This window comes from Chaetura pelagica, unplaced genomic scaffold (assembly GCF_000747805.2).
Source record: "Chaetura pelagica isolate M959 unplaced genomic scaffold, ChaPel_1.0 scaffold281, whole genome shotgun sequence".
NCBI lineage: Eukaryota > Metazoa > Chordata > Aves > Apodiformes > Apodidae > Chaetura > Chaetura pelagica.
In genome coordinates, this window is record NW_009952058.1 from 892664 (window position 1) to 911220 (window position 18557).

At 47.1% G+C, this 18557-nt stretch overlaps 1 protein-coding gene across 1 annotated transcript; it reads right to left on the bottom strand.

Annotated features, from left to right (window-relative positions):
* Positions 1 to 14992: 14992 nt before the first annotated feature.
* On the bottom strand, positions 14993 to 17682 carry LOC104394362 (retinoic acid-induced protein 3-like). Its single transcript, XM_010003950.1, has 3 exons — positions 16752 to 17682; positions 15731 to 15783; positions 14993 to 15085 (listed from the first exon to the last, which is right to left on the bottom strand). Exons 1-3 carry the CDS (start codon positions 17680 to 17682, stop codon positions 14993 to 14995), a joined length of 1077 nt encoding a protein of 358 aa, XP_010002252.1.
* Between the last annotated feature and the right edge of the window lie 875 nt (positions 17683 to 18557).

An 18557-nucleotide genomic window follows, 5' to 3' on the forward strand; every position in this document is an offset into this window, starting at 1 on the left:
GGCAAAAAAAGTTCAGTCACCTTCCCACATGGCTGATTAAGTACAAGATCAGCACAATTGAACATTGCTGTGAGTAAGAGAAGAGAGGCTCTGAAATTCAAAATAGGTAGTACTCAGACAAATGAAACGAACAAAACCTTTTACCCAAAGCAAAGCGTTGCAACAAAAGGTAGTGTACAACAACACAATTTTGGGCATATTCTCCTGCTGGCAGATCTTTGTAGCTGTTTAATCACCAATTTCAGAGTTTCTCAATCCTCTTTATGACTCAGCTTTGCAAACGAATATCTTTCCAAATCAACATGTGGCTGGCTCTTTGAAATCTCTTTCATGAGCTGTAGTTTTATTTAGCCAGAGTACCTCAAAGGGGGTGGTTACTGCAGGGCTATTTGGGGTAATTAGGCTCATGTCAAACCATGCCTCTCATTTTCTAATGCCTTGCTTCCACCTGCACACTGATACCCGTGCATGGGAAATCCAAGCTGGAGGGAGAGAAAAAATGCTATGGAGGTGTTGGAGGGAGAAGGCTGATGCCCTGGTTGTGCTCTCTCAGTGGGGGCTTGATGTGAAGGTGGGTGTGTTGGACATAGCACTTGAGGTGCCCCATGACTCATGTACTGGCCTTTTTGCCTTGGCAGATGTTGGAAGGGGAGATTGCCAAACCCCTTCCAATAGGGTCTATGCTGTGATGGCTGCAGCACAGTTAAACGTTTAAGAGGAACCAGAGGTGCCTCCCAGCTTCTCCAGCCCTGCCTTGAGCCACAACATGTCTCCTTCCTACACCAAGGTCCAGGAAACAAGTATTTCCCTGGAAACCCCAGACATGACTCTGCTCCTGCTGTGCTGCTGTCTGCTTTACTCGAGACTTTGGTATACACCTTCAGAGACCAATGCTCTTTCTCTGAGGACATCCTCAGCCCTGCTTCCCAGGAATGACAAAATCCTGAACCATGAGATCAACTGAGACTGCTCTGAACATCCCTCCCTGCCCCAGAGAGGGGAAAAAGAGAAACACTGATTTTATGAGATTCTCTGTCTTGGGAGCCTGGCCTAGAACACCTTCCAGTTGGGAACTTGCCCAGGCAATTTCAAAAAGATGAAAACAGTCCTGCAGGTTTTGGAGTGCTTGCTTGATCTGAATGGGGAAAAAGGGGTTTCAGACACATGGGGTGCCCAGGGGTGGTTTGTTCCTTCCATGTAATTCGTTTGCTGGTTTGACCATATGTTGACCCTTACATAGCTTCATGCCTCACCTCTTCCATCTCCCTGGACAGGGTCGTGGCACTGCTCACCTTCGGAGTGGGCAGTGCCCTCTTCCCTGCTTTGCTCCTCAGATGCACACTCCAGGTATAGACAGTATCAGCTTGTTGATGGTTGCACAGGAGATTTCAGATCTTGAACCAGAGGAGTCCTTTGGCTGGAGACAGCTGTCCAGAGAGCTGGTTTGTTAACAGAAGGCAGGAGTTAATTTACTTTACATAGTGATGGTGCTATTTCTGAACAAGCGAGAAAAACACAAAGGGTTTTTTTTTTCTGTAGCATATGATTTAGTTTTTTGCTTTTAAAAATGTGCTTATTTTGAATTGAAGCCCAGAATGCACAGAATGTAGCAAAAGATGCATAGATATGGGCAGGAATTTTTATTTTGCCTTTCAAGTTACTCTTGCTCCTGATGGCAAGGCAGCAGCATTTGGAAAGACTCTGCATGTTTTTCCTTTTCCTGGAAAGAAATACCTGAAAATAGCAATGCTGAAGAAACACTGGAGGCAGCTGCTTCAAGACAACTCTACTGAAAGCAACAAGACAGCACCAGGCACACCAGAGAGATGAAGAAACTGTCCTGGGAGCTGCCACCCAGCCAGAGACTTTCCAGGTAACTGCAACTCACTGTCCTGGGCGACACAGCAAGGGAATGAATGGGAGCTCCCCAGACTGTCCTGGTTTAAAGATAAATGCAATTGTTTTCCAAAATGTTTGATTCCATAATCCACAAATTCATTTATAATAAATAGCCCTCGGACAGCCCACTCTTATGACAAAATCTTCTGGAAGGAATCCAGCTCCAGAATTATGACAAGCTAAAAATGATGTCTATTGCCATGGCTATAGACAGAGAGCTGCTACTCAGCAACAAATGTACCATCAATTGCCATAAAAATAGCCCTTCTGGAATTATTCAGTGTTTGGGACTTGTCATTTCATAGGGGTAAAAATGGATCTATTTTGTCACAAAATATGCATCATTTGTATTCACAGCTTTATAAATAGCACTTAAAAATTATGTGTATAATTTTATATTAAATTGATGCTGAGCAAACAGACAAAACAACCAACAAGAACTTAGCATATAAGTTTTGTTCTGCGGATAAATCTTGGTTGCTGGTAACACTTTAGCCATCTGTACGACTTTTGCCATAGAAATGCATATGTCACAAGAGATCTTCCTTCCTTTTTCTTCCCTTCCTTTCTTTCTTTAAGACATCTTCAGGGAAAAAGAAAAGTTTAAATTACTGCCATCATGGCAAATGTGATGTCTGTAAGCTAAAGAAGCAGCCTGGGCTAGAGTTGCTCACCCCACAGAAATTAATTCCACAGCTTTATCTATTCTATAGGAGGGAGGTTTCCAAATGTGGGACTTTATATCACTTGGGGTCCAAGCTTTTACAAGTGGAGTCATAAATGTGTTGGAAATACAGTTGCTGAAATAGTGCTCCAAGCCAGAACTGGGGTCAGTAGCTGGGATATAGCTTGAACTGGCTCTTAAAGGAGCAATTTGGGACTGTGCTCTTTGGCTTCCTCACTTGTTGTTCTGCTTCCTTTTATCTCACTTGTCCTTGCAGCGCTGATGGGGGGACAAAGTATTTGTACTGGTGGGTGAGGAAGATGAGGAGTCATTGGAGGCTTCTGGGCATCCTTTCTGTCCCACTTACTGGCTCTGCTGAAAGGGAGCAGATACAAATATGAAGGCTTTACTGCTGCCCTGCCCCAGGCTTTCCTTTCTGCCCTCTCTGGAGCTTGGCTGCAGACTGAGGGTCCATCTTCACTTCTAAAGGTTCTCAGTCACATCCTGTATTTCCCAAAGTCCTAGAGAACATTAGGAACTAGGGCTAGGGAAGGAGGTATCCCGGATAAAAATACTGCAAATGTGGAGCAATAACGCAGCAGAAGTCATTGTGAGGCCCTATAGAAGAGGACAACTATTTTGTTTGAAAAAGGAACTTGTTTCATTAATTCACACATGCCTGTAACAGACTGATGCCAGGATCTAAGCGGTTGTTTACTCTGGATTAGGTTGCCACAACCATCACTGGTCATGCTGAGCAATGATCTGTGGCCCACCATGATATGCAGGGTGAAGAGCTGGATGTAATGTCCTGGAGGATGCCACCCCCAGACAACATAATGCCTTAGAGCTGTGTTTGTGTTTGTGGAGTCTCAGGATATAGTGCAGGAGAAGACATGGGTTGCCCTGTCCTGACCAGAGGGGATAAGGCAGTTTAAAAGGAAGATTCAGCAACAGAGGAGAATAAAATTGGCTCCCCAGAATGGTGCAAATTGCACAAGACAGCAGCTTCACCAAACGTCTGAGATAATTTAAATTGTAATGCTTTTCCTTATAAATCAGCATAAAAAAAATCCTTGTAATGGAATGACAGTTTGAAATTAAAAAAAATAATAATAGTTAAAAAATCTATATTGTCATTTAATTTCTCAAAAGTTAATAAATATTTTCTGGGTAAAATGACATCCCTCTTACCAGTTTACTGAAATTATCAAATAGTTTCCAGGACAATTTGCCAGTAGCACTATGGTTCACATTTCTGCTTCTTGAGGGGTCAGAGAGGCCTTGGTCAGAGAAATCAAGGGATAGACAAAAATGTTAGAACTGTGCTTTGATGTTTCCTTGCCTCTTGCTAAAGCAAGAAATTCTGCCTGTTAATGTGATAAAAAGGAGTGAGGCTAGCAGGGGATTCATGCCCTCCCAGAGACATGGTGTGCTAGCTCTGCTCCAAGCTCTCTCATGCTATTTCCATGGCAACTCCATATAATGATAACTCCCACTGATTTTCTTCTTTTATCTGTTATTTTGGTCCCAGATAGTGATGCAGCTGAGGCATACATTTCTTTCACACCACTTGATGCCCGTCGACAGTCAAGAGTAAATAATGTTCTCATTCTTCAGACCTTCAGGAAGCACAGTTAGTTCACAGTGCTTTCAGGAGTTCACCTGCAGAGCTGGACAGAGCTGAGATAGGAAGATAAGTGCTACAGATGATCAGAGGAAGCTGCAAAGGATGAACACTCATTGTCAGCACCAAGTAACAAGAATCCAATCCAAATCCTGCCTTTCTCCCTCCCTTGGCTGGGGGACCAGCTGGTGGCTAAGTAGGAGACCACGGTGTACTGGGAAGGTGGGTGATTTGGGTGCAGGAAGCTGCCTCTCAGCTGTCCTACCCATGGAGACAGGAGATTGTTCTGCCTGACTGGGGAACACTCCCATCCCCCCTGCTATGTGTTCACAATTGCAGATCTGATCCAGCTCATGAGGCAAGGGACAGTAGCTTCCTCCAGGCAGAGCTGCAGTCAGAGAAACTCTCTACCAAGTGCCTCTAGCCCATGACTTCTCTCATGAAATCTCTGTAGCAAACTGCTGATGACTGATTTTACAGCAGAAGTGGCAGGCACGTGGCTTATTCTGGGAAACCTGTGCTTGCTTCATGTTGGTAATAGGACAAGACAGGACAAATGGTCAGGGCCAGGCATTAGAGTCAACAGAGAGCCTGGAGCCCAGCTGCCAGCATGGGCTGCACTCAGCTTCTGGGCTTGGGCAGTGATTCAGTCAGTGCCAGGGAGAACAGGACAGTCTGATCAGGGAGGCCTATCCCAAGAATTCTTTTACTTCATGCAACGAGAGCACCCAGGTGTTTTGTCTCTCCTCATTTCTTCTTACAGAGATTCCTATTTAAGCAAATTATCAATCCCAGTTGAAAGGGCATTCTCCTTCAGGAGGGGGTCTTAAACCCCCCTAACTTCCACTCAATAGTAGTGTTCCTTCTGAGTAAGGATGCTGATCAGAAGGGCTGTCCTACTTTGTTCAGTCCCATAAGCCAGCTATTGGTGAGGACTTTGCTGGGGCTCAGGGTGTTTTAGCAGATGGAGAGACTAATTATGCAAGAAGTTATTCAGTTCTCTGCATGCAGAGAGGTTTGCCAGGATGGGACCGTGCCAGGGATCAATACCCCTCTCCTGTGACAGTGAAGCAACTGTTTGGAGTGGTGGAAAAGATGGCACTGACCATATCCCAAGTCTTGAGTCACTTGGGATTTGTGTTTCCAACTAATTTGGAGGCATGAACCAAGAGGAGACACATAATGTCCCTGCCTGGCTCACCACCAATCTGCTGGGTCCCCCTTTTTTCCACCCTTTCAAAGAGATCAGGACTTCAGGTCTGATATCTTTTGCTGCTTAGCTTCACCTCATCAATGCCCATTAACAAGAGTTAATCCTGAGAAAAATGAAAATGAGCCAGAAACTGAGTGCTGTGATTACCCCTTGCTCCCAGGTTAGACAATGCACTGGCTGGAGGGGTCCAGAGTCCATCACTGCCCACGTTATGCTGAGCCACTGGCTCAACTGTGGGCCCAGCCTGTGTGTGGGTGAGAGGATGTGTGTTTGCAGGAGCTGGAGCAGCTCCTTTGGCTTCCTTGGAGCCACTGGAGTCATGCCAGGGGACTGATGGCATCTGTGGTTATCCAGGCACCACCTCCATTAAGGGGGGAGGAAGGAGGGCTCAGTAGTGTGTCGTTCCCTGGAAGCAGCCCATGTTTGGGTCTCTTCTCTGAGTGACACAAAGCAACTTACCTGGGTGGGAGGGGAAGCAGCCACCTAGGCACCATGGAAATGTGTTCTTAACCTTGTGCCCTGCATGTAGGGATCAGCATTTTCTCGTCATCCTGGTGTGATGAAAGGATCAGCAACTGAAAGTTCTCCTGCGGGACTCTTAGCAATAGGCACAGCAAAAACACAATAGGAGCATTACTAAATGCCAGATCTGAGGTCACCAGTACAAATTCAAGCCCAGCACCTTGTCCACATGTATTACAATCATCTCGTCAAACACAAACAGTTCCTCATCCCTGAAGGGCAGAACCGAGGTTGAGGTAATGGGGTTAAACACAGCAACAAATCTCTGCTAAGATGGAGGCCACAAGAACACATTTCTTAACTCCTGTATAAAATGTAACCAAAGTTCATGTTGGTTTTGCTGGTTTTTTTATTTCTTAGGATGTTGCTGAGACACATATACTCATAAAGATTATTCTTTTCAGGTTTAGACATACAAATGCTACTAAAGTGAGAACTAAAGCCAAAGAAACTTTTGTCATTGATTTTTACCAGCAAGAATCTAGGTTTTTTTTGTCCCAGATTCTAACTTCAAATGTGTCTTCATGCTTCTATTAATTTCAATGTGAGTGTTGTATATAGAGTTGGAGGCAGAACATACCCCAAAAGCTGATGATATTTGAAGAGTGCACTGTGTAAGAGAAATCAGGTGAGGCACCATCAAATGTTTAATCTCTCTGGGATCCTGTAGAGGATCCTTTCAGCATTTCCCCACTGATTCAATATAGACAAAGTTGCTTCCACTTTTAGAGATTCCCACCAGGCAATAAAGACAAATGATATTAAAAAAGAGGCAAGATATATAATAAAACTTGCAGAGAGAGGACCTTCCCCTCCTCCACCCCGTTTGTGTTCAGGATTTTGAAATAATCACTTGTAGTTAAAGCCAGGGCTGGAGACCTCGGTAAATGTGGTGTTAGGACCCCTCTTGTTGGATGAAAAATATGCTGGTCTCCAAAACACAAAGCAGTGATCTGGTGTGAACTCACTTCAGAACTCTGAACACGTTAAAAATGATTCATTAATCTATCTTGGTGGGTTCTGGGCAACTCAGCAGAAAAGGGATGGTGTGTCCACAGTGGATGCATATCCCACAGTGTCCCTGCCTGGTTACTGAAGATCATGGAATAACGGATCAGTATCACGGGAAACACAAGCTGGTTCAGTATTTCAGGTCCTCACACAGGACATGTTTTAGCTGGTACTTCAGGGAATACAGTAAAAAGCAGGGAGTGGCAGAGCCAGGGCAGCAGGGAGCGTGGCACTGCAATGCTGTGAGAGCTGCACAGGTCATTTGCAACAGAGCTATAACTGCCCCACAGTCCTTCCAGCAGGTGAGCAGCATCCTGTGGAGAACTGAGCACACCCTGGCTCACCAGGCTCCTGTCTCACAAGCCAAAAGCTTGCCACATTGCCAGAAACTCACAGATAGGTCTGTTGTGCTGAAAAAATCTTATGCTTTCATCTTGTGTGTAGCCAACTGAGTAAAAAAATGCACAGACTCATGTCTGGCCCTACTCTTTTCCCTGCAAACCAGCACACACATCCTTGCAGATGTCACTACATCTCCTTGTGAGGTGACCTGTGCTTAGAGCTGGGCATTAAATCCTGGGCCTGCTAAGGTCTCATTTCACACAGTTTGTCATCTTAACCCCCAAAGTCTGAATGTAACAAGGGTAACCACAGCACAGCCTTGATGTATTATGATGCTGACAGGTAAGGCAGAAAAGGGACACAATCAGATCATGTTATCTACCTGCAGCTCATTGCAATATTACCTGCCTCCTGCTTCTCCGTGTAATGAAAATGTCCTGCCCACATTGCTGCCAGGTATCGCTGCCTTTGCCACTGGGGCTCTCTTGTCCTGCTCACTGCCACAGTCCCACCTAGGCAGGCCCAGGAGCTTGGTGGCCTCCATTTGCAAGCCTGGACAGGACAGGGAGCCGAGCTAGTGAGCCACAAAAACCTGCCTGGACAGCTAGGCTGCCAGTAGTGTGCCCTCTTGCCTGCTTGCTGCCCTTACCCCAGTGACTGTCCATCTCCTGTGACCCCGTGAAGCACCAGAAGTCTGTGGCCCAGGGCCTGGGGGCTGACTGACCCTCCACGTCCATAGGTAGCTCACCAGAGCTGGGCAGGATGCTCTCCAGGCAGCCCTGGCTTTCCAGCAGCTGAAGTGCAGTCAGCCAGGAAGAAGTTAGTTGAAATCAGACCAAACTGAGCCTAAAATAAAATGAGTTCAGAGACAAGCTCTTTGTGTTGCTGTATAAAACAAGCTGAACGTCACAGTGGAAAAGCTCCCTTTTTTGGGCTGGAAAGTTTTAGGCTTTCTTCTTTTTATTGCAATATGCTGAGTCAAGTAAATAATTTCACGGAAGTAAAATTGCACATTTTGCTGAAGTTCACAGAATCACAGAATCCTAGGGGTTGGAAGGGACCTCGAAAGATCACCCAGTCCAACCCCCCTGCCAGAGCAGGGTCACCCAGAGCACATCACACAGGAACGTGTCCAGGTGGGTTTGAATGTCTCCAGTGAAGGAGACTCCACAACCTCCCTGGGCAGCCTGTTCCAGTGCTCTGAAGTTCAACCAAAGGCCGTGAAACAGCTTTTTGATGATGATGATGATGATGATGATGATGATGATTATTATTATTATTTAAGGTTTGAATATTAAAGTGTTAATGAGATAAGTCGGGCTTTGGGGGATTTTTTTTGTTTGTCTGTTTTGTTTGTTTTGGTTTTATGACAACAAGGAGCCCAGCACGTTTTGCTCGAAGCCCGGTGGGTGCCAAAGGCTCACCCCGCGGCAGGAGCACACCGGGTCCCCGGTCCATCCATCCATCCATCCCTCCGTCCGTCCGTCCGTCCCCGCCCCCCCTCCTCCCCGCCCGGCCCCTCCGCGGGACAAGGGCGCCCCCCGGCGGCCGCTGGCGGAAGCGCCGGGAATCGCAACACGGCTGGGGTTGGAAAAGAACTTCAAGGTGACCTGCTGCAAACGCCAACACCCAGCACTGCCCAGTCCGTGCCCCTCAGCACCACATCTACACGGCTTTTAAACACCTCCAGGGATGGCGACTCCACCACTTCCCTGGGCAGCCTGTTCCAGTGCCTGACAGCACTTTCGGTGAAGAAATTTCTCCTAATATCCAATCTAAACCTCCCCTTGCACAACTTGAGGCCATTTCCTCTTGCCTATCACTTGTTACTTCAGAGAAGAGACCAACACTCACTGCTACAACCTTCTTTTAGATAGCTGTGGAAGGTGGTAAGGTCTCCCCTCAGCCTACTTTGCTGCAGGCTAAACAACCCCAGCTCCCTTAGCCACTCCTCGTAAGACTAGTAGTCTAGACCCCTCACCAGCTTCATTGCCCTTTTTCAGACACACTCCAGCACCTCAATGGTGGCCCAAAACTGAACACAGTGTTTGGGGTGCGGCCTCAGCCGTGCCAAGTACAGGGGAGCAATCACTTTCCTATTCCTGACTAATCCTGATACAGACCAGGATGCCATTGGCCTTCTTGGCCACCTGGGCACAATGCCCTGTCATATTCAGCTATTCACCAATATCCCCAGGTCCTTTTTCTATGGCAGCTTACCAGCCACACTTCCCCAAGCCTGTAGCATTGCATGGGGTTGTTGTGGCCCAAGTGCAGGACCTGGCACTTGGCCTTGTTGAACCTCATACAATTGGCTTTGGCCCATCAAGCCAGCCTGCCCAGGTCCCTCTGTAGAACCTTCCTACCCTCAAATAGATCAACATTCCCACCCAACTTGGTGTCATCTATAAACCTATTGAGGGTGCATTTGATCCCCTTGTCCAGATTATTGATAAAGATATTAAAGAGAACTGACCTGAACACTGAGCCCTGTGGAGGAGGAGCTGCCCTCCCAGCAGGCTTAAATCCTCCCAGCAGTGCTGCTGGCTCTTCTTCCCTACCAGCTTCCCTGGATTTGCCTTTATCTCCTTTGCTGAACCAGAAATGTAAACCCAGACCACTACCTGTTTTTTTGGGAGTTGCTTTCACTCCTGCCCGAATTAGCCCAATAGGACATGGCTCACCGGTCTGGAAGCCACCAGAGGTACTATACTAAAAGCAGGGTGACTGCAGGAACAGCATGTCTCATCACTATGATTATAGAGGGTTCTGGGGTGACTAAATGACACTGAGCAACACCAAGCTCCCTAACTTTTGAGATTCAAACATGCTTCTTCGGTCTGCCAAAGCCATTAAAGAGATGATTTGCAGGAAAACCTGTTTTCTTACAGCATTGAGAAAGGAGCAACACCAGAGTCAAGGATGCTACCTGGATTCCTTCTTCCCCATGACTATAAATCTCACCCAGATTTTTCAGCACTACTTCATACTCCTGCTTCAGCATTTGAGCTTCACTGCAGACCATTTTGTGGGGAGACACAGCAGACAGCAGTGTATATTGAAGACATGGTGTTCTGTTTCATCTCTTGAATAACTTCTTTGAGAACAAGATGACCAGTTTGTAAGCCATAGCCTTTGCTTTCTTCTCAAAGGCATCTGTTACTGGTTATATGGGAGAAACTCCTCAGCCAGGCAGAGCCCTGGCTGACTCCAGAGATAGATCCAGGTAAGATCAGTCTGGCCAGCTAGGAGGACTGTTCACTTTGCCTGCACCAGGGACAGGAAAATGGGGGGCATTTCTCTTCTTCAGCTGTCTCTGTTGCTTGTCCAGTGTGATAAGATACATGAAAGCCTAAGGTGTAGGGTTTGTATGGGAGAAGGTGACTGCTGCTGTTGGGGACTGGACATGCATATCTGTACCATCAGCCCTGCTGTGGGGACAATCACCTTTGGCAAAAGAACACCATGCACACTTGGCCCGACAGTTGCCATATCTGAGACGTGGCCCTGTGTTTCTGTTCCTTGGGGAGCAGATCTGATTAAAGTGACTCCCTGGCCCTGCGAGCCTGCAGAGAGTGGGTGCATGAGGCTGTGCCAGCCCCACCAGCCCCAGTTACTCATGCACAGCCTGAGTCACTGCTTGACATCACTCTACTGAATACTGAAACAGGGAGGGGACAAATGGCAGCAGAGGGGACGCCCGGAGGAGGAAGTCAGGCATGGCTACCAGTGACCCACTGCTCACATGGAGCAGGCCAGGCGGGATGTAGCTTTTTCAGGGGACTTGCTTCAGAAAAGGCAGCCACAGTGCAACAGTAAGTGTTCCACACTTACAAGAACCTTACAAGGTGCTATGAATTCCCTGTTCTTCACAGCTGCCTCCTGCCACCCCAGGAGACCAATCCTTGTTTTCTTGGTCCATGGAAAACTTGAAAGGTGTGGGAGCTAAACACCTCTGCCTCCAGAGCCTGGAGCAGGATGCAACCCAACACAGCCCCACCAGCTAGCAGAGTGCTCCTCTCTGCCTCCAACCAGTCCCCAGCATCTCCTGCTCCAGCTGAGGGAGGGGAATCCATTTACCACCTTTGTGCCACAGAAAGGGCTACAGGGCTTGTGGGGAGAGGGTGAAGCCCTCCTAAAGAAACTCCCTGTTTGGTGAGGTTGGTCCTGGCACCAGATGCCAAAAGGGGAGCTTTTTTGGCAGCTAGGGAGCATTTGGAAGGTGAACTCAACAAGGTCCTTCCCCATGCCAGGCCTTGGCACTGCTGGCCTGGTGCTGTGCCCCAAGGGTTTACCCCTGTGCTGGGTACATGGAGCCCTACAGCCCTGGCAAGCTCACAGGATGGCAAACCTGATGGGCCTGGGCCCGAGCCATGCCCCTGCCCTTCCTTGCCCTTTTCCCATGACATCCCTGACCTGAAGTTCAGCTGAGTTTATCCTGCTTCCTGATAATCCTGGCTGCTTTCATAATCCAGGTGCATTCTGTGCCAGCTCTTCTCTGGCATGTGCTTTTCTGAAGCTCTGATCTCCTTGAACAGGCAGAGGAGGGACGAGAAACCAGAGGGCCCTGAAGGCAGTGGATCTGTAGCCCTCACTACCAAGGGAACCCTTGTCAGGGGAGAGGGTGAGCAAAAGCCTTACAGGTTTTTTTGGCCTTCCAGAGGGCAGATTTTGAAATAGAACAGGACAAGGATGAGGCAACCTTCCTGCCTCCTCCATTCACTTTTTCCTTTTAGGTCCAGCCTGTCTGGCCCCACCAGTTTAGGATTTCCCCAGGACCTGTTTGTGTGTGACTAAGTGGCTTCCTGGTTTAGTTTAAGCTTGGTTTTACGCTAAGGGGGAACTGCTGCTTTCCCAAAAGCCTCTCCTGAGGTGCAAGAAACCTGCAGAATGGCACCACCCCTTCCCACCAGCGCCAAGTTCCACAGAATTTGTATTTAATTTGGCATTTAAATCAGCCCTCACACAAAGCTGCCTCAATATTGAACCAGTGCAAAACAACTGTATCATGATGGAAGTCATGATTGCTCTAAAAGGTGCTGTAAATCCATGGAAGGTGATTGTCACTCTCTGCTGAGAAGCATGCACAGTAACAACAAAGAAAATCTCCATGTCCAGAATCAATGCGAGTGCATATGCACTCCCTCATTCCTCCAAGTTCTGGTGCTTCTGGGGACAAGGTGCATTTGGGAGACATTTTCTGCTCTGTGGCAGTCAGTGGAGAAGTTGGTAAGTGTCTGGGATGTGCGAAACACACATGGTAAAACCACACTTTGCTCCTATTTCCCTGTTAGCCTGTCCCTTTGCTCCACTAAACTCCTCTGAAGCAGGGAAGCTGGCTCTGTTTTAACATGTATTTGGCTCCTCATGGACATAGTCTAGCTGCATTTTAGCCATCTATGGCACCACATCAGCTCAAAAACCTATTTCTTGAAAGTCAGGTATTGTTTCAAGCACATCCCTCCTACCTTCAGTCTGCTAGTCAATAACTTGTATCATGGCTTCCCATACCCCCTTCCCAATCTGCTCTCCAACATTACATTAGTACCCTTGAATTTTCTCTCCCATCCTCCAAGGTACATGTGTGGAATTGTGTAGGTGAAGGGGAGAGTGGGGGAGGGTGAGCATAATTTGCATTTCAAATTAACTAGAGAAATGTGTCCTGTGACACATTTCAAACCAATGCCTTGGAGGGCTCTTTCTCTTGCAAAGGGATACTGAAGACCCAAATGTCCCTCCTGTGTTGCCCATCACTGCTGGTAGGCAGAGTAGCAAAGGCCCAGCCTAGCATATTCTAGACATCACTGTGCCTGAGGAAGGGGGTTTGCTTCCAGGAGCATAAGGATATGTGGTAGAATAACATACCATGGAAAAACTCATGGGAGAGGAAGCCTCTAAAATGAGACATTACAGCCTTATACCTTCAGGAGGTTTTAAAAAAATAAGATGATGATAATCATCATCATAATTTTGCTTTGATATTGTTTCTACTTTAAAATAAAAAAATATTATGTGTCCAGAACATTGGAAAGACATTTTTACAAGCTGAATTAAATGTCTACAAGCTCCTTTCCTATTCTTGATTATACGAGTACCCAGAAAGACTAAAGCAAATAAATACAGGAATATAGACCCAGCAGAGACAGACACATGCAGTGATGAAAAGATCACATCCACTATTCTGCATTTTCTTTCTGTGGCTTGGGTTTATATTTCTTCATTTCTTAAGCACTTCTAACATTGAATCAGCTTTCTTTATTCAAGAAAAATAGAATGGAGAAGCTACTAACTCTCTCCTGCACCCTCAGGCATCTGATCCACAGTGACAGCTTCAAAGAAGCTGCAATCTCTTTGCCATATTTTCCCCAACTACAATCTCCCAGCTGGACCACTCCAACCCATGAGCTGTTGCTGTCACCTCATCAGCCATTAGAGGAATCGTACTCTTGAGGAAGAACACCAGTTTCTCATTGTCAGGCTGTTTGGGTTTTTATTAATTAAATATTCCACGTACAAAGTACTAAATAAATACATAGTTGTGTCAGACACCAGTGTACCATACAGACCCACTTGGGGAGCTCCATGTATTTATATATGAAATACCATGGAAAGCTATTTACCAAATGTGAAGGAGGCTACAGAATGATTCAAGACTGCAGCCTCCTCGCTATTGCCAGGGTGCAGTCCACACAGCACATACACACACACATGTACACACACATGCACAAGCTCCTGGGAAGAAGGGTGTTCACCCTCCATAACCTGCTCGCTTGGGAAATGCTTGTGTTAATGCCACAGACACACTCAGGAGGCAGAGCTCCGAGGTGCACGGGATTAGATCCCACAAGAGTATTGAAGGCAGCTGCATGGAAAAGGTTTTGTCCGCAGGGATCCACAGCCTGGAGGGCAGGGGGGGGGGAGGGTTGGTGAGGTTGGGCAGGCACCCTGGGGAGCTCAGCTGGGGTGTGTGGTCAGAGCAAGGAGGGAGGCTGATGCTATAGCACAAATCAGAAAAATTGTCAGGGTAAATAGGTGTAATGCTTTTATGTCTTTAAATTTTCTTCCCCCTCTCCACCGTGGTGATGAGGAGGGAGTTGGAAGTGAACATGAAGAAGAAAAAAAGGAATATTCTTTCTCTCTCTGTCTTCTCCAGTGATCTTTGAAGGAGAGTCAGGCAGGGCTGGGAGTGGGCACAAAAGTAGTAGTGGATAGATGAGGGAGCCTTGGTAGTACCTGAGATGTGTTTGCGGATGGGAAGGTGTGGGGATATGTAGGTCTGATGAGCCTGTTCCTGTCTCTTCTCCCACCAGACACGGGGAACAGCCATCCCTGCAAGCTGATCAAAGCGAGTCTTGGCTGGGGCAGAGCCAGTTGCAGACCCAGATGATGATCTTCCTGCTGCTCTAGCCCTGCAGGCAAAAAAACCCTGCTGAAAATAGGCCAGGACAGCCTCTTCCCAGCGTGTTCCTCTGTCAAAGAGATGAGCTTCCTCCCATGGAGAAATGAATGGAGTGAGGACAAGATGGACAGAACAGTGTTTGAAAGCTGTGTTTGAGGAAAGAGAGGGGGCTACAAGAGTGCCTGTGCAGGGAAATGAGGACCCCTCTCCTCTTCTTGTCAGTGTCAGTTGACTCTGTCTCTTCTGCAGGATCAACTCACTTGTCACCATGTGGCCCATTCCTCATGCTTAGTCTCTTGTCTCCCTGCAGAGCTGCTACATGGCGCCTTTCCCACCAGTGTAGTCATGGTATGGGCTTGTCCGGGCCTTGGGCCGAGGGATGGAGAAATCATTTTTCAGTTCAATGGTCTGAAAAGGAAGCAAGAAAACCTCTACCTTTCAAAACTCGAGAGAAGTAATAGAATAGGGCTTCAAAACAAAACAAAACAGGAGAGGGAGAAACAGGTTTCCTGAGAGTGTCATCAGTGGGGTTGGGGAAGAGGATGCTGGCAAAACAAACCAGTAATAGAGACATGTCACCAGAGGAGCTACTAGACCTAGCTAAGATGTGGTCTGAAGGAGGACTGGTGAATGGACATGGGGACATGCAGACTGCCCACTCTGGATCTGCACTGCAGCTCCCAGTGACAGCTGGTGGGAATACGTTCAGGGCACAGGCTGGGGAAAGGAGCACATTCTCCTGAGAAAAGGGCACAGTCTACTGCAGGAACCGTGTTCTAAGAGAGGCCTTCTTATGTGACATCAAATCCAGAAGTATTGAAAAACCACCACCTCAGACTTTGCGTTGGGCCTGGACATGTCACAGCTTTCTTCCCCCAGCCACAGGCACCTCCATGGACACCTATCCTGGTGTCCTACCTGGCTCCATGAGGAGCACCTCCCTGCCTCTACAGAACCTGCTCTAGGTCCGTCTGCCTTTGCCCCTTCTTCCCTTCAGCTCCTAAACAATACCTCACATGTGGTGAAACGGGTGAAGGGAGGGCTTGAACTTACCTTCATCGGAAGGTGAGAAGAGTATGGGGAGTAGCCGAGGACTTCTGTGTCTCCTGAGTCACGATACAAAAGGAGGGGAAAGTTAGTGAGTTAGCATTATATTGTAGCTTAGAAATACCACATCAAGGGAGAATCAAAGTGGCTAATTTAACAGCTGCTTGTAGACCTATCAAACAATGCAATATGCAGCCAGGAATGGGTTAAAATCCATAGGTGGGTGACTTATTAAATATTTCCTTCTGAAAGCAGGAATGAATGGTATTGTAAATAACAGGACATAGGAGGCCTTGGAGTTTAGACACCTCCTGTTGCCTCACAGTGACTGTCATCATAATTGGCCAAATCCCTCCCACTTGCAGGCACAAGATCCCCCCTGCGGTATTCCCTGGGAAGGCAAAGTCTTTCTCAGCTATTATTTTAGAAACCTTGAGGCCTGACTCCTGGGGAGAGTAGCAGATCCACAGGGGGTGCAGTCACATCTCCTAACCATAGATTTGGGAAGCCTCAACTGATAAAAAACATTTTGCTTTGTCCAAGTAGGCATGAGACTCATGGAGAAGAGTAAGAGTAAGAGCTCCTTGCCTTCTTTTTGGATGAGGGGTTTATTTTTAAATAGATAATGGGAATCATATCAAAATTGGAATAACAAATCTCTAAGGTTTAACCTAGAGAGGTCTGAAGAGCTGGAGCATGGCTAAGAGGCAAACAAAAAACCCCTGAATTTTTACACAGGCTTTCCAAACATAACAGCATCCTAGGGAGTAATGTCTCATCCCTGACACCCAGTAAGTCTCCAATTCAGTCACTCCTCCTACACATCCTTACCTTTTGCATTGGTTCTTACTCTTTTCCCTCTTGTCTGGAGAATAATTTTCACTTGCATTTCTGAAGTTTCATCAGTCTGAAACTTTTTTGTACCTCTAAATTACCCATATTTTCTTCCAGCCCCCCCTTTTTAACTCATGGTTGGTGCATGTGTGCTTAGGGCTGAGGGACAGTGGAGTCATTCACTTCATCATACCTTGCACAATCTCATCTTGGGTGTAAGCACGGTTGTCCACTCCAGTTGTCTGCTTTATGAACTTGGGTTGGCAGAAGTCATTTTCTGGAGGGTAGTCTTCCAGCTTCACAGGGGCAGTGAGGAAACAAATTTCAGGAACAATATACATTATCAGGAAGACCCATCCATTGGACACCAGAGCAATAGCCACAACAGGATCGTCCCAGGTAGGTCTGTTTAAAACCATGTTGCCTTTTAAGAGCATAGTGATCCACACTACCCAAATGGCAATGGAGAACAGGGCAGTGACAAAGATGTGTGCCCCGTGCCTCTTCCAGCTTTTGTATGACCCACAGAATGTGAACACAGAAACCAAGAAGGTCAGAGCCATCAAGAAGAGCACGTAGATCAAAAGCATGACAAAGTCCTTGTTGGTCTCCTCCGCAGACATGCTCAGAAATTTGTCTTTCTGGTTTACTAGCATGGTGACTAAGTACTCGGTGCTGATCACAGCTTGTACTAGGAAAAAGGAAACAATGAGGAGCAGCAACACGAGCCAGGAGAAGGGCTTTCTTCCTCTCACTAGTTTGTTGAGGTTGCAGGCCTGCGTGAGGAGGCATGAGAAGCAGAGAGCAAAGAGGACTCCAAATAGGAAGAAGCGAGTGGGGCGAGTCCTTTCATTGAGTTTAATGATGAAGGCAAAAGTGAGACCAAAAATGCCGAGTGTGCCTAAGAGAAAGAAGAAATAGACGGAAATCATGTGCCTCTTGCTGTTGTCTTGGACTTTACAGATGAGAAAGAAGAGTGAGCAGATGAGGAAAATGGTGATGAGGATGCCAGCTGCAGCCAGTGACTCCAGGACAATCCCCCAGGCCATCTCCATGTCACAGAGCAGGTAATAGTCAGCACCGATGCTGCTGCTGCTGCAGCCTCGGGGGACTGGCGTTGTCATCCTCTCACCTTCTTTTAACAAACTCCCTGTCAAATGTTTCACCAAAGCTGTAAAAGAAAAGACACAAGCTGTCACATCAAGCACACGGGCAGTGCCAGCAGTCAGGAAGGAAAGGCAAGCCAGACCTCCATCCCCACCTCACTAGGCAAGGAGATGACAGTGCTAAGGACACTGGGAGCAGAGCCACCCCCTTGTTTGGCATCAGCTCTCTAATCGAGGGCAAGCCAAGCCCCTGAGCAAGAGGCAATTCACCTTGCATGTCCTCTGCACTGTGCCTGGGGTTGTGCAATGTCGTAGGAGTGTGGGGAGCAGAGAGAAGCTGAGGCAATTTCGCAGGTGTTAGCTTGGTGCCCTGTAGCACAGAGACTGAGCTGCCTTGTCACTTTTGTGGCACAAGAGCAGCTGTTAGTCATAATGCAGCTTATGCTTTTTTGACAAATTCAAACAACATCAGTACCTTGTACCAGTAAGGTTCAGAAATAAACAAAGCAGAACAAGAAACTCATTATTTCTTTTCTCTCTTTTTCTTTCTCTGAAACACTCTTGGCTTTGGTTTATAGGTATGAATGAAGGGTAACTTCAACTGCCTTTTACCCTGCAGGTAACTAACCTGGATGCCCCCAGCATAGCTCTTCTCTCTTGAAATTAAGTAGCAACTACAGGCTGCCAACCATGAGCCCTAAATTCACATTCCTCATTCTTCGTAGCAGCACAGCAAAGACCTTTCTCTCAAAGACCTCTGTCTTCTCCCCAAGATACTGCTCTGCATGGGCTGGAGGGTTTACATGTCAGAGCTAATGCTGTTCATTGCATAAGAAGTAACCACTAAGTTACTGCTTGAGTCCACAAGTTAAGGATGGACAAGGTCTTTAACA